We start from the raw sequence: 15570 nt of genomic DNA, 5'->3' as shown, positions 1-15570 counted from the left end.
TGTAAAAACATGTGCACGAAAATGGTATTGCTGATATCATCTTGTCTGAAGCGCGCGTTCGAGAAAACAAATTAAAAAACGTGTGGATAAAATATCATTACTTTAGATGTTTAATGCGAAAATTTAGCATCTAAAACTATATCAGTATAAATAAAACTTCTATTTTTATTCCTATAAAAATGAATTTTTATCATGTATTTCTGCCTTAAATTACCTTAAAAACCTATCTGTCTATTTTCAGTTTTAATGCCTTAAATTCCATTCCCAATTTACTGTAATCTGATCGAACATGGTAAGATTTCTAGTGGTGACTTCGCAAGGGATATTTTTTATGATGTCATCTCCGTCTAGTAAACCGCTCAGTTTACTACTGAGGGCTTTACTAGACGGCCTATAACTGTTCCATTCTTTGTGGTCATCTCGTGCATATGTTAAAAATATAAAGTTATATTTTTCTTTTTTCCAAACTTCTTAATCACAAAAACCGCCAAAATAGTTTCTTTAAACAATCTGTGTAGATATCTTTTTAGGATTTTAATCCCAGATACCTTCAATTTGGTTTCACTTGAAACTATATATTTGCATTAATTCTTATGGTGTAACTCCTTTTCTTACAGCCATAGGGTAATAATAAGGTCTTAGTCGTCAGCATTAGCTGTACAGCTTTTTAAAGGAAGACAAAAAAAAAAAAAAAAAAAAAAAAAAAAAAAAAAAAAAAATTAAAACTAATACATAAAAATAAGAACATTTTTAACAGAAAAAATTATTTATATAAATCAAGTAAGTAAGGAAAATAACATAATCAATTAGAAATAAAAGAAATCATATGTTTTAAGAGAAAAAAGCATGATGTCTAAAATAAATAAAAAATAAACTGCAATTTACAGTTGACTATCCTAACTATACTTCAGTATATCCCTCTTCCAATAATACTGGTTGCACCTAAGGTGATGCTTGGAACACCCGATCTTTCCTATACCGCACAATAATAATTTAGGTTGCAGTAACAGTACCTTTCAAAGTATATATATAGATCAAAGTTTTTATATTCTCTAAAATTTCAGAAACACAGAAAAATACAATCCTCCACTTAATTAATCATGACGGAAATTTTAATTGCTAATGGTTTGCTTCGAATCTTAACGAAAAAGAAATGAAGGCTTTACTTGAAATTCCCTCTAATCCCAACACTTTAATTTACAAAGCTGAGAAATTGACAGATTGTTGTTATGGGCAAACACACATACTTTGACGGACTCACCAAACTGATAAATGAAGGCCATACCGCGCAATCCCTAAAAGATCTTTCTACTTTTGACACCACCTAAGTTAAAATAAGTTAAATTTTCGTATATACTCCAAACTCACTTTAAAAAATCACTCAAATCACCTAGTGCTAACTGTGCTAGGTTTTATGTTCTCCCCAACGTCTACAAAACTGGAATTCTTTTTCGACCTATGGGTCCAACTTACGAAATATATCATACGTATATCTTTTGACCAAATATATAGTTTTCATATTTCCTGCTTAAAGATAGTTCTCCTTAGCGCTCTATTACGGTTTCTTTTGATGTTAAATCACTGTTTACTAATGTTCCAGTCGAAGGAGCACTAAAATGTCTTGAAACTAGATTTCTAGAGCTCTATTTTACACATACTGCTTGCCATCAACTCATATTCTGCTCATGCGTCATGTCACCGGTTAAGTTAAATGGCTTCTTTTTACTATTATGTATTTTTGTTTGCTATTGAACTCAATTATCTAAGTGCCACTGATCGAGGATTTTCTCTCTCGGTCATTGATAAAGCCTTTAAAAAATGATCCTCTTGGCATAAAAGAAAACATTCCGTTGTTAGAAATAGCATTAAAAAGCTTATTGTGCTTCCACTTCATCCTTATGTCAGTTACAAAACTACACTGGTTCATCAGAATTTCAGTTTTCTAAGATTCCGTTTTTGACCTTCAATTCTTGAGTAATTTATGAATTCCCCAAGAATATCTTACACATCTCGATAGTATGGTTTGAAAATCATCGGCTAAACTATAACACCGTTTCCCCAGAAAGGACCATTAATTCTTATGTCCGAAAAAGAGAAATTAACAAGTCTTTGATAGCTAATCATAGTTGGAAATGTAGTCACAATTTTGAACTTTGGGTCTGCGAAAATTATTCGAAAACATTCTATTACCCTGTTTTTCTTTATTAAAAAACTTTCTATTACCCCGTTTTTCTTGATTAAAAAACTTTCGATTACCCTGTTTTTCTTTATTAAAAAACTTTCTATTACCCTGTTTTTCTACCAACAAACTACTCTAGAGGACTTTCTGCTAGTCAGCATTTTTGTTCCCTTATGCCGTATAGACATGCGATTTAAAAAACATCCTAGTCTTCTCCAGGATTTAAATCCAGGCCCGAATAACGCACAGCAGCCATACCAATCATTATACCCATCACGGCGGCATAAATTATACTAAAATCATGAATCATTTTGTTCAGAGATTTAGTGATACTGAAATGCGAGGATTTATTTTGCAATGCAGCATTTAAATTTTCTATTAGCATTGATTCTACTAAAATGAAAGAAAAATTCTGATTAGCGTAAATAAATCTTCTTTAATTTTTATTTCTAAAATGTTATTTCATTTATAGTGACAGAAACTGGCAAAATTTAACATATTATATAAGATACAGTTTAGTGTTTATTGTGAAATAAATGATTCTAATTATTGCCAGAATTCACCTCACTATCGCCGAGTTGCCGACTGGGCGAAGTTTATTTTCAGTTTGATTTCTAACTGATTTCTAACTTCGATCATTCGTGATTTTTCTATGATTAATGCAAGTACAAGGCCAAGATTATTTTTTGTTTGTTAAAAATTACAATTTTAAATGAGGAAGGAATTTCCTTTCTACATATTATTTATTCTAATTTTATCATCGCAAATATTGCTTTCTGTTTTAAAATTTCTTCTGTATTTTTAAATAATTTTGTAGAGCCATCCACTTCACAGATTTTTTCTTTTAAACTATTTATTGCGCTTTTAAATCCTTTAGCTTTTCATGTGATTTTTGAAAGGTTACATTTTTTTAAAAATAAGGCTTCCTTCTTCTTAATTTCTTCTTTGAAAAAATTAACAGAAAAAGTTTTATTTCAAAGGTTTTTAAAAGCGTGTTTTGTTATTCTTGTGGCACTTTAAATTCTTTCATATACTGATAAACACAGATTTCTCGAAATTCTAAAACTGTCTTACAAGCATTTGCATGTATTATGCGAGTTATTTACAGATGTTTACCGGAAGTCCTTAGGAAAAGGAGCGGCAAAAGATAAGTAAGAAAGCGTAGTGCCAATCCGCATTTGCATTGTTTCTTAATATGAAAATTGTCTCCCCTCCCACACTACGATGAGCCACTATTGAAAATATTCGGTAATTTTAAAAGAATACTAATTTTAAACATAATGAAATATTCAGTATAATGTTACTTAAAATGTAACTGTTAAGCTCTGAACTTGACCTGTTTATATTCAAGTATATGGATTCACAGAATTAATTATTTAGCTAAGTAAGTTAATGTACATTTTTGTTTTTCAGTGTTTATTGCCCATATGGGAAACAAAAGGCCTAAATATGAGTTTTGTGATATATAACTGTGAATGAATAATATAATACTGCTTTGGATTCTGAGAATATAAATTCGTGTCATCAGAAAAGAATTAAAAATTTGAAAACCATTCGAGGGGAGGTGAAAGAGTGATATTGTAATACTTTATTAATCCAATAAAGATTCTTATGCCTTCCTGATTTCGGATTTCGCATACTTGATTATGCATGAACGATACTCATAAAATATGGCGAAAATTTAATGGCCACTTTTTAATATTTTATCTACAAAAACGTGCTTAGTTACTCACACGCGTTCATTCAAGCAGGAAAAGTGCTTTCCTCTACTTATCGGAAAGATATGAGAAATGTATGGTATTTTGTATATCGGTTTCCTGCACAATATATCGCCTATTCTGTTAACATAATTCATCCAACATCCTTGCGGTAACAGTGAGGAACAGATCTTATTTTTAATCCCTTGTTGGTTTGTGTGTATAATTGATTTTGTTTGACATTTCACTGCACAGTATGTTACCTGTAAGTTGACTCGCTTGTTTGTTGCGTATTATTGATCACTGCACATTAACCAATAATTAAGGACTTAAAAGGTTGAAACCTTTCATAGATAACTTATAAAGGTAAAATGGCTCGTTTTGGTGTTATACATTTGAAAAATAGATATACACATCATTCAAATAGATGTAGCTTTCTTACCAGGATTCGTATCCCATGCAAACTACCAGCATTCAGCTGTCTTGTCCACTCGGCTTCTTTTAACATAATTTTCCCTTACATTAAGGTTGTTGGACAAGAGTTGGACAAAGGGCAAGCCTGAAATTATTGAAGTGGTTTGTTTGTGGAAGAAGTAATGTTATTGAAGTTAATATAAGTAATGTTATTTAAAAGCACCAGAATTTTGTTTTAGTGAGCGATTGGAAAATATATCAGTCACAAGCATAATGTTTAGTAGCGTCGTGCTTTCATTGCACAGATTACGAAGGGTTTAGTTGCTAAAAGGTTGAATGAAAGATAAACGGATTATAATGATCAAACTTACAACCCCCAAAAAATACCTTTTATATTTAGCTAAATATTTGTTTGCATGTGGTTTTATTTACTTGTGTTTTTAGTCCAAAGGGGCTTTGTCTCTGAAGGACTATTATTTTCGTTTTGCGATTTTGCGTTGAAAACTTTAAAAAGCTGTATCACTTTTGAAATCATTGCCATCAAATACTATCGCTCTGCATTATATTTGAAGAAATTAAATAATGAAAAATCTGCATAAATGTATGAATGTTTCTCTCATTGTGATAAAACAACGGTACCTGGAGCTATCCTATTTTGAATGACGTAATTCTACTGCGAACATAAGCATCCGGACGCCCAAATTTGAAATTTGGAATCTGTTTTATTACCGATTTCATATTTTGTAAAACTTGAACGATTTTTGATTAACAAAATCACCGATTTAAAAGCGAGTAATGGCAACACTCTATGGGGGAGAGGAGGGAAACCATTTTATTTCCAGTGCGCGGAACTGTGTATCGGAAATTCTAAAGATATGCTCATTTTAAAATTACTTTGCCACATTGCTGTTGAACTGAATTTTATGGTTTAAATGCAAAGAACATGATATTTAATAAATAAAGGTAACACACAAAACATTAAAAAAACGCCATTTGGGCGTAATATAAAATCTGAAAGCTTTCAGATTTTTTTTAATTGATTATATTCCTTTTTATTGGTTTTGTGTTACTGCACCGGTGTTCTTATTTATTTTTAACTCTTTATAATTTGTTCTATATTTTATTTTATTCAAATTTTGTGTGGATTGCAAACATATTTTATGCAATTTCAACTTATGTGCAGTAACTGTCTTTTTGAGTGTTTACTTGTGTTACACATATGTGGACTCTAGGACGATAACTAAATCCCGAGTGGAACAACAGCGCAAAATAATATTAATAATTCTTTCATGAAATGATGTGATAGCTCGGGGAGAGTTTTCCATGTGAAAACGTAGAAAGTTCAATGTGAATAAAATATCAGCAATGTCATCAAGATACATAGTTTTTCTCCCTCCCTACTGTGTACCCTCCTAGTGTAACTTGGAAAGCACGTCTGGTTAGCAAAGGATGGTCTGGAGTTTGAATTTCAATGAGGACATTGCTCATTTTTCGCCTTTCTTGCTCCAGTATGTAAACCTAATGATTACACTAAGTAAACCTAAGAAAGGGGGGTAAGTTTAACTGCGACAGTCAGCTGCACTAGTGACAAATATAGCATTAACAAATCAGGTGTCACTTCTCTCAAGATTTAGAATAAATGTTTTGGTCCAGTTCAGATAGAAACGTTTCCTTAGATGAAATGATGAAGACACGACAATGTTGATAATAGCTTGAAAGCAGCGAGACTAGAATGTAGGTTGTTGGATTTTGGGGTAACATATAACAGCACACGGGTAAGCAAGAGGTGAAGGGAAATGGGACTCTTTAACCTGTTTTATTTCAATCCTAGCACTGTAGCAGAAGTATTGAAAAATGTTTGGTCACAAGGAATCTCATAACTCCAGTTACAATCCTTTTCGCGAGTTCATACAAGAGCTTCACACAAAGGGTAAAACAAACATCACAAATTTCACTAGTAATTTTTCGATGCCATGCCAGCAGGAGAAGTTAGGACATGATTAGAGTGAAAAATGTCCGTCTGTTTTTAAAGATTTGCCATTCATTTTCGCAGCTATCAAGGATAAAAATCATGTGAGGAAGCATGAGGACAAATCAGCCGAAAATGGCGATACTACATGGCCCTTGTAAAAAAATTCAGATCGGAAGAAAATCTCAAATCATTGCAAAATTCACTAATTAATTTTTTCTGGCATGCTAGCAAGAAACTTTAAGACTACATATGATGGGAAATGTCCCGCTAATTAAAGCGAATACGAAAGATAAAAAATAACATGAAGCAACACGAGGACATATGAGCCGGAATGGCGGTACCTCATGACCTTGGAAGAAAAATTATCGACTTGTCTCTATATAGCAGCCTTTATTCACGCTTCCGAGGAATACACCTCAAGGTGAAGCGAGGCAGGATAAAAAGCGAGCGATCTTCAACCCAGTTTATTTATAGTCTCTTTAACGAGCGTCCGTTGTCACTGTCGAAATGGAAGTCGGAGTGAAAAAAAGTGAGGGCTTGGCCATTACACTAGTTAAATTACGAATAAGCATAAGGCTCAACGTCATTGCAAACGAAGAGTAAATGGTAAAATGATGGAGAGCAGTTAAATTAAACAAACATTGAATAAAAACAGAAGCAATATGATTGCTTTTTGATAGTAGTATAAAGATACAGAATTTGGCGTTCTTAGGCGACAGGAAATAGACCAAAATAAAAGACAAGTGGCGTATTATCGCTTTGTCTTTAAATACCACACAGAGACAGGGAAAGCGAGTAAAAGGCCCTTTTATTAACTCAAATAAAGTTTAACCGACGACGCCAATTCGTGCTCGCAAAAACAAACAGTTTTGGCTTAAATTAAAGGTAATTGGTTAATTAAAGCTAATGAATATGTTAGCCTAACCGCTTCGCAATTGAAATAACGTGTAAGCTGGATCTGAACTAAGGGTGGCATAACCAGCTTAATGGCAAGAATAACTCAAAGCCGCAGAACAAACGTCTGCAAGAGAATCAAGTTTAGCAACGTGGACTTCAAGCTGGCTGAATACGTTCTAATTCTACCCTTTAAAACCTTCCTTTGAAAAGTCTCTTATTTCTATCTCATTTGAATATTGCGCGAGCTATAAATTTACATTCTGGCAGGAAAATGGAAGTGAGATCGATAAAAAAGAAAATAAAATTAAAAAAAAAAAAAAAAAAAAAAAAAAGCTGGTTAGAAACTTAAATTATGTCTTATAAAGGCAATAGATATAATTGTTTCGCTGTAAGCTTGGGGTGTACAATGATGAATCATCATTATCATCATAAAATGCTTTACATTCTCTAATCTTATTACAGCCCAGAAAACACTACTATAATTTAATATGTCCGCATCAAGCAATTAATTTTTTTCCCCGGCTGTCTAAGCATTTTCTCTAATTCTTTGTTTGTAATACTTTTAAGCTATTCCGTGAGAAATCTGAAAAGTTAAAAAGTATTGAAAACTGTGGAAACAATTGATACCGCTATTGCGTCGGCTATGCAAGTTGATGAACTTGAGGAACTAATAAATAGTCCATACGCTTGCTGTATGGACAGGAACTTAAAAAACGGTTCGAAAAAGCAACAATATATCTAGAATGAGAAATAAGGTATAGGGTAAGCGATGGAATAAAAGTTACACAGACTGATGATTGGAGACAACTCGTTACAGTAACAGGTATGCAAGTCATACGTACGCTAGTAAAGCGCTAGAGGGCTATTTGCCTTGGGGGCCTTCAGCCGCGATTCGAACTAACAGTGTTCATTGACTTTACCGCTAGTTCGCTGATGGACAGCGTACGAATGGACTGAAGATTAATAATGTGCATCCTTAATATGGAGACTTCTCCGATCCAGTAAAGAAACAAGGCAACACTGCAACCGTGGAGAAACTTGACGGGGAAAATTCAATGCATCATAATAAAAAGGGTGGCATAACTTTCGTACATTAATACTGGATCAGCTTATGACATCATTCATAAGGAGATCAAGCAAAAAACAACAGCACAGAGTTGATACGCAAGTCCTTAATGTCTAAATAAAAAGAAAAAAAGAAGAAAAACAAATCTGAAAGGTTTCAGATTTTAAATTACGTCCAAAGGAGCTTTTTTAACATAGTGTCTATTACTTTATTTATTAAATATCCCGTTCTTCGCACTTAAACCATAAAATTCAGTTCAGAGCAATATCGAAAAATAGTTTTAAACTGAGCATATCTTTAGAATTTGCGATACAGAGTCTCGCGCGCTGGAGATAAAAATATATTTTCTGTTCAACGTTGCCAGTACTCGTTTTGAAATCCTTGAGTTTGTTAATCAAAAGGTCGTTAAAGTTTTACAAAATATGAAATCGATCATAAAACAAATTCTAAATTTCAAATTTGGGCTTTCACATGCCCATATTCGCAGTAGGATTATGTCATTCAAAATTCGATGGCTCTATGTACCGTTGCTTTATCACAATGCGAGAAACATACATACAATTATGCAGATTTTTCATAATTTAAGTTCTTCAAATATAATGCAGGATTCTAACATTTGGTGGCAACAGTTTGAAAGGTGAAACGGACATTTACAGTGAACCAACGCAAAATCGTAAAACGAAAACAACAGTCCTGCAAAGAGAAAGCCCCTTTGGACGAAACAGACGTGTCGAGATAGAAATATGGAGAAAAAATTGTTGGTGCTCACCAGGATTCAATTCATATATATTTGAGTTTTCTTAGCTGAATGTGCTAATCACTATCATCACTAAAGCATGTAGGAATGCCGCAGTTCGTCTCACAAAATTGACTTTCTTTTTTGAAACATTTAAGCGCTTTAGGTGATTATTTCTGGCTTTGCTTAAACTAATATTCTTATTTTGAAATTGCGTAAATGTAATCTTTTGGACTTCAATAAAATTTTTGCGAATATAAGATTTCTTGTTTGTTAATAATGTTATCTATTTATTTTATTCTACATTATAAATGATGTTTAAATGTGAATGTTTGGTATTTCTAACTATATTAATCTTTCTAAATAAAATTTGTATTCATCTTTAAAGAAAACTTATGTTCTTATTCTTATTAAAACATAATTTTTTAATATAAGTGAATATCTAAAGAGAGATTTTTCAGAGCTGATTCAAATTATTCGACACGGGTTGTCAATATGGATTAAAATTAAGCCGTATGAAGAAGTGGTTGTTTTCGCTAGTCTAAAATTATCCTTGCTTCCTCTTACTGAAAAACCGAATTAGTGCACAAATTTTATTCTCAGTTGGTTTCTTAAGATCGCATAAAACTCCTCTATATTTATTTAACTTTCAATCCTATTTTATTAATTAAACTAAATTTGCTATTAATTATCACTTTAAATAGTTCTAAATAGTATATTAAATTGCTATTTAGAAAAAAATATTGAAATATTTCATTTGAGCTTAAATTAGATAATCGGAAAGTTATTCTTTTGTGCAGTTTATGTTCTAGGTTAGCAGTGCTATTATCTTAAGTAACGTAAATTTAAGTTACTCAGATTATATGAAAAAAAATGGTGTGCACACCTTATTTTAATTTTATATTTAAATTCCATTTGAGGAAAAAATGACAGAAACAGGTTCTGAGCTGCAGTACATAAACTATCATTATGCTGAGTTGCAGTACATAAACTAGCATTACTTTAAGTATTATGACGTGTATAATAATAACAAAAAAAAATGAAATTTCTATTTATGTGTATTTTAAAATTATAATTTAAAATTTGCATATTATTACCCACATTTTATAATTCAAACATAAGGATATTTAAAGCATTCTGAGTTAAACACCAATAAACGCACTATCATTAAAATGCAATTTTCAAAATATCAGTATCGTAAAAATAAATACTGTGTAGTACTGTAAAAATAGTTCAATAGATAATAATTCACAGAGACACGTAGTTTTATAATTTGTTATTATTATTAGTTTCATAACACAGTAGAACTGAATCCAATCTGCATTAAACCGCTCATTGAAACCTCTCCTGCAAACTGTGAAGAATGGTCTAAAATTCCCTCCATCGGATTTTACCAAAATCTGAAACAAAACGCCTTTGGCAAAACTTGTGTTTCTTTGCCTTTTAATTTTGATGTGCACGAAACCTAAGGAGCTGCAGGCTATTAGAATTTGATGGTCTGTGTAAAAATTACACAGTTTTCCACTGTTGTTAGAGATGAGACACCGTGAAGCGTGGAAAGATGAGTTCATTCGAAGAACCACAATAGAGAGCCTTTCTGCATAAAGCCCTAAAGTTCAAAAGAAACACTTTTCAATTATGACCTGCTCCACCGATTTCATGCTACAATTTTCCATCGCTCGAATGTCCATCACATCCGCCAAGTATTCTTCCCGTGCAGCGTTTATAAATCTGGACCTTTAACTTTCCTTCATAACATTTTGCCGAAAAATACATAATTCTGTATATAAACACATTTATTTAACACTAGAGTTTTGGATTCATATCACTGCATCTTATTTTCGTTCAGCTTGAAACTCTGACATCAAAGAGAAAGGAGAAACTTCCTTTATAATAGAGTCCCACTAACAGGGTTTGTGCGGGCTTTGTGCTTCTTTAATTTAACGGGAAAAATATGATAGTTAGTTACAAAGCAATACTAGCAATATATTATAGAAAAGTGATGGACAACAATGGAAAGTATTCAACAATTGAAGTGGTAGCAGAGACCAAGAATTTGAAATTTGTATTGCTTCTGAAGATATAGCATTAAATTATTTTAAAGGAATTAAGTTAGGTATTACTGTACACGTTTTCGAATGAAATCTTTTCATAACTACCATTTCCTCATTACCTCCAAAATTAAGTTAGGTTAGATTTATTGAATAAAGCAAAGAAAATAGACAGGTATGGAAAGAGATGCCTTCGTGAGGACCTTTTAAGGGAAACTGGCTCGCATCCAGTTTACATATAAGAAAATCATAAATCTCCCAAGCAACCAGGCTTTCGCCGAGGTCCGAAAAGCACACCTCCAAAGGTACCACAATTATAACCTTTTAGTATGTTATGTTTATGTCGTGACTGCATAATCTAGGCTTTATTTCCTAGAGCTTCTATTTTTAGTTTAAAATTACAAATTGCATGGCTTGAAACAACCACGAATTTCTTTTAGAGTTATTGTTATGTATGTTACATTTAATTTTGAGCAAATTCTGTTTTAAGTTTGATTATTTATTGCTATTTCAAATCTTAGATTGTTTTCAAACAGCGAAGAATAAAAAATCTTAATTTTTTATTTTATTATTGAAGAATAAAAATAATATTTATTTTAATTTGACATAATGTACGTTTCCTTTGTTAATGTAACACTAACACGAAACTAAATTTCATTCTAGGGAACATAAATTCACGAAAGTTACAACAGAAATTTTATTTCCAGGTTATAGTAAAAGTTAAGCGATTATTCATATTGCCTTTCTGCTTGATCTCAGCACTCCTTTAAGATTTCAATCTGGAAATAAAAACACATGGAAATGACAAACAATTTTTTTATGAGCATGAAAAATGATTGAATGTTACAAAGAAAGTTAATTTACCTGAGAAATTACCTGAGACGTTCTGTGTAATAGTATCTCCTAAAAATAGAAAGATACATTAATATTTAAATTTTTACTTCTTAAAAAGAACAGTTACTACTGGTCACTAAGAGTTCAGATTTTTCTTTTTTCTGAAATTTATCTTTTAGTAAAATGTTGCACTTCTTGCAAATCTAACACAGTTTTAAATTACGCCATACAATGCTTATATTCTGAAGCATAAATTTATGTAATATTACATAAAACTACTGTTTATAAAATCCCATCATCTGCTTAGATTAAAACACAATACAGATTAATTTAATCGTATAAAATAAATGAAACTGTTGAATGTTAGAACAATAAGCAGGCAAGGCGTACCTTAATACAATTTAAAGGTATCAGGGTATCTTAATTTGTTACATTATTGTGCTTTTAATGTTATCACAATACCTATTGTTACGGATTTGGTGTTTAATTAGTTAATGTTAGTAGAACTGTAAATAAAATTGTTGTATTCCCTGTGCAGTGCAGCGATGACGAATATTAAAAGAAAGCTAATCCGGAAAATTAAAAATACAAGAGCGAGTGCTTTTAACATTTAAAATAAATAAATGTCTCTTTTTGATTTCGAGAAGTCTCGCACATTTAAAAATCTCATATAAACGGCATGAAAACCTCTCAATTCGTTATTTCGTTAGAGTTTGTTTAGAAAACTGCTCTTGTTGACAGTAGCGAATTAGCTTTTTCTAGCTGTTTTGAATTAAGTTCTGTTGAACGTTTGAGTTGTTAAAAGATAACTACTGTAATACTTTACAAATATCTGAGGAAGTTTAAACATTTTGTTTTATTTGTTGTGATAGTAAATTTTGTTCATTTTTCATCGGACTTGTGCATTCAATTCATAACGAACCCGTACGACCGCAACAACATTTTTAACATTTGAACTTAAAGTCTGAAATTTCAGATCATGGTAGCTTATCAAAAATGTACTAAATGCGAAATAATGTCCGTCACATGTATATTAAAACAATTGAATAAGTATTAGAAATCAAAATACTTAAAAATATCTCTGCCACAAATATGATAAATTGAATGCCAAGTATGTGATTGAGTAAATAATGAAGTACAAAAAACACTAGCGCCTGCATAGTTTTTTCCGTTTTATAATGATATATATTTATAATCCGTCAATGATAAATGTGCATATAGAAGTTAAGTTCAAGATATTTAGTTACAGAATGAAACCTTTCATTGCGACCTCCTCCCATAGATGACCATCTTTGAAAGTAAGCACTATTCAAGATAACATCGATATTAAATATCATTTCTCAAAAAGTGATCATGTTTGGAGAGCAGCACAGAAATAAGTTAGTGGGATATTCCGATATAGATATTGTCCCGAGGCTGTCGAAATATCCTTCGGAGATGGGGTCCGCGACATTTAGCAGGCAGGATATTTGGTCGACGCGGGTATTAGCCGACAGCTTATAGAGACATTGAGCCGACAGGGTTATTTAGCCGACAGGACATTTAGTGGACAATACATACAGCAAGTTTATCTGACAACGCATACATACAAACAAAAAATGCAGTATTTTGGTAAAAATATTCTATAATTATCTGATAAAGGGCTGATTTCAGGGTACACAGTGAGAAAGTTTATGGATAAGTACCACATTTTTTACTTTCATCCAGATCCATAATATGACATCATGGAAAAGGTTCAAGAGGCTCATTGCCAACACCTTCTTAAACAGAAGCCCAATTACGAGATCGTGACGTCACAAACTGGCGGCTGACAATCGCCGTTGGTCACCTACTATCTGCCTTTAAAGTATATATGTTTTTAAAGCTTTACTAACAGGAGGGTATTTTCTAATGATGTAGATACATATTATTTTTCAATTTTTACTTTATATATATTGAAAATATACATTTTCAATTCATTCGCGGACATAATATTGGAAACATTTTCCTTTTCACAAAATATAGTATATATTATTAATTTTTCTATGATCTTATATTGTATGTTTACAGTTAAAATAATGCCTTAAAGTACTGGTTGACTTTTGATAAGTAACAGTAAGATAATGCTGGAATCTCCCTCCATACTAATAATATTCAAGTCATTTAACTGCATAAAAATATATAAGAAGGATGTGTGGAAATATTTTTAAGGATATTAGAAGTTTTTAAATTTTAGCAGGGTAGATTATAAGCACACATATTACACGAAAAACCTAAATTTTCTAAACCTTTTATTATTTTCACAATATATCCATGCAAAAATTGCGCTGATAATGATTTTACCGGGACAATACTTATAACATCCTTATATGAAGATCTAATACTTTACAGCATAAAAACACAAGCAGAATTAGCAGAGTTTTCACAATTAGATTTTACTACATTCCTATTATATCTTCACCTTTGAAATCTAAGAATAGCTTAATCTGAATTTCGTCAATCATCAAAGTGACATATTATCGTTTTCGTATGAAAAGCGGATTTTTTCCTTAGCATAATTCAGGAAATTTTCAGGAGTTTGCTCCACTTTAGGATAAACATTATATTCAGAATACAATCTTTTCAATGTAGAAGGATGTGGCAAAGTAACATATGCACTATTTCTTAAAAATTTATAGCAATGTGGAGAAATTGAAAACATCAAACTTGATAACATTAACAGATCAGAACTATACCTATTATTATTTTTATGCAAAACGAGTAATGTCAGCTGCTCAAATATAAACTGAACTACTTTCTTTTTATGTTCAGGGGCATTTTTTTTCTAATTCCCGAAGGCTTTCAGTTACGAATAATAAAATTTTAAAGCTGTTTTCATTATTATCACCTTTAATTTTTGCAACTTCTTTAAGCAATGAACGGAGATTATGCACATCACTAATTTTTAAAGGGAATTCATAGTTACTAATTTTTGTTAATGGAATATCTCTAAAATATGCTTCCACTTGCAGATCATCATGGATAACGACTGATGCAGATATAAAAAAAGCTAATTCTGGGCTTGTCTGGAGAAAAAGTATACTATTTTCTTTAATCACAACTGTTAAATCATCAGGTATCTTAACATTTTTTAGACATGATGAAAGCTCACTCAGATTACTATAATTATCTAATTACTAATTTTAAAGTAATAAAAGCAGGATTTCTAGTAATGCAATGTATATTTTAACAAAACAGGTAATAGCAAGCATATGTGTGTTTGTCTCCCACTCGGGAAGGGGGGGGAAGAAAAGGATTCTTAGTGACATAAGTTTTAATAATATTTGAATTTTCATGTATTAGGAATTTAAATTATTTCTTGTTTTACGCAAAACTGTGCACTTTATATTACAATTTAAAAAACCATAAGCATATTTATTGCCTTCACAGTTTCTTTAGAAAAACTTTTAAAACCAAAATATATTAAGCTAAATAATTTCATTTGCTGCCATATACATATGAAGTTAAAAGTTCCAAGCTATAAAATTAGTCAAAATGTAAAAAATTGGACATTTTAAAAAGTAAGTGAATATTTAGCATGCAATTCGATACATAATTATTAATCATACAATTCGATAAATAATTATACTAATCGATACGTAATTACACAATATTATACACAATGTATTCTATAAAAATGAAATTCCTTAATATTAACGTATCCATTTTTTTAAACGTAGAAGCAAATACCTTAATAAATTTAAAA

At 31.4% G+C, this 15570-nt stretch overlaps 1 protein-coding gene and 1 long non-coding RNA gene across 6 annotated transcripts in view; one reads left to right on the top strand and one right to left on the bottom strand.

Moving 5' to 3' along the window:
• The first annotated feature begins 3374 nt into the window (after nt 1-3374).
• The window catches only part of LOC118183459 (uncharacterized), a 36357-nt gene continuing 24161 nt past the window's right edge, over nt 3375-15570 (top strand). The window contains exon 1 of the long non-coding RNA XR_004757246.2: nt 3375-3563. This is a non-coding gene — a long non-coding RNA (uncharacterized LOC118183459). The remainder of the gene's footprint in view (nt 3564-15570) is intronic.
• LOC118183437 (uncharacterized) overlaps nt 10221-15570 on the bottom strand; it is a 57658-nt gene continuing 52308 nt past the window's right edge. For 2 of the 5 annotated variants that reach the window (XM_035352982.2, XM_035352975.2), the window contains exons 8-9: nt 11877-11915; nt 10227-11791 (exon numbers count right to left, since the gene is read on the bottom strand). In XM_035352982.2, coding sequence (XP_035208873.1) covers nt 11787-11791; nt 11877-11915 — 44 coding nt within the window. In that variant the 3' untranslated portion in view covers nt 10227-11786. Of the gene's footprint in view, nt 11792-11876; nt 11916-15570 lie in introns of all 5 variants that reach the window. The other 3 variants (XM_085810751.1, XM_085810742.1, XM_035352999.2) reach the window with 3 other exon arrangements.

Source organism: Stegodyphus dumicola, chromosome 1 (genome assembly GCF_044657685.1).
Source record: "Stegodyphus dumicola isolate Sdum_Otavi_A_Nest chromosome 1, ASM4465768v1".
NCBI lineage: Eukaryota > Metazoa > Arthropoda > Arachnida > Araneae > Eresidae > Stegodyphus > Stegodyphus dumicola.
The sequence above is the reverse complement of the archived record's forward strand: the minus strand, read 5'-3'. Positions and strand labels throughout refer to the sequence as shown.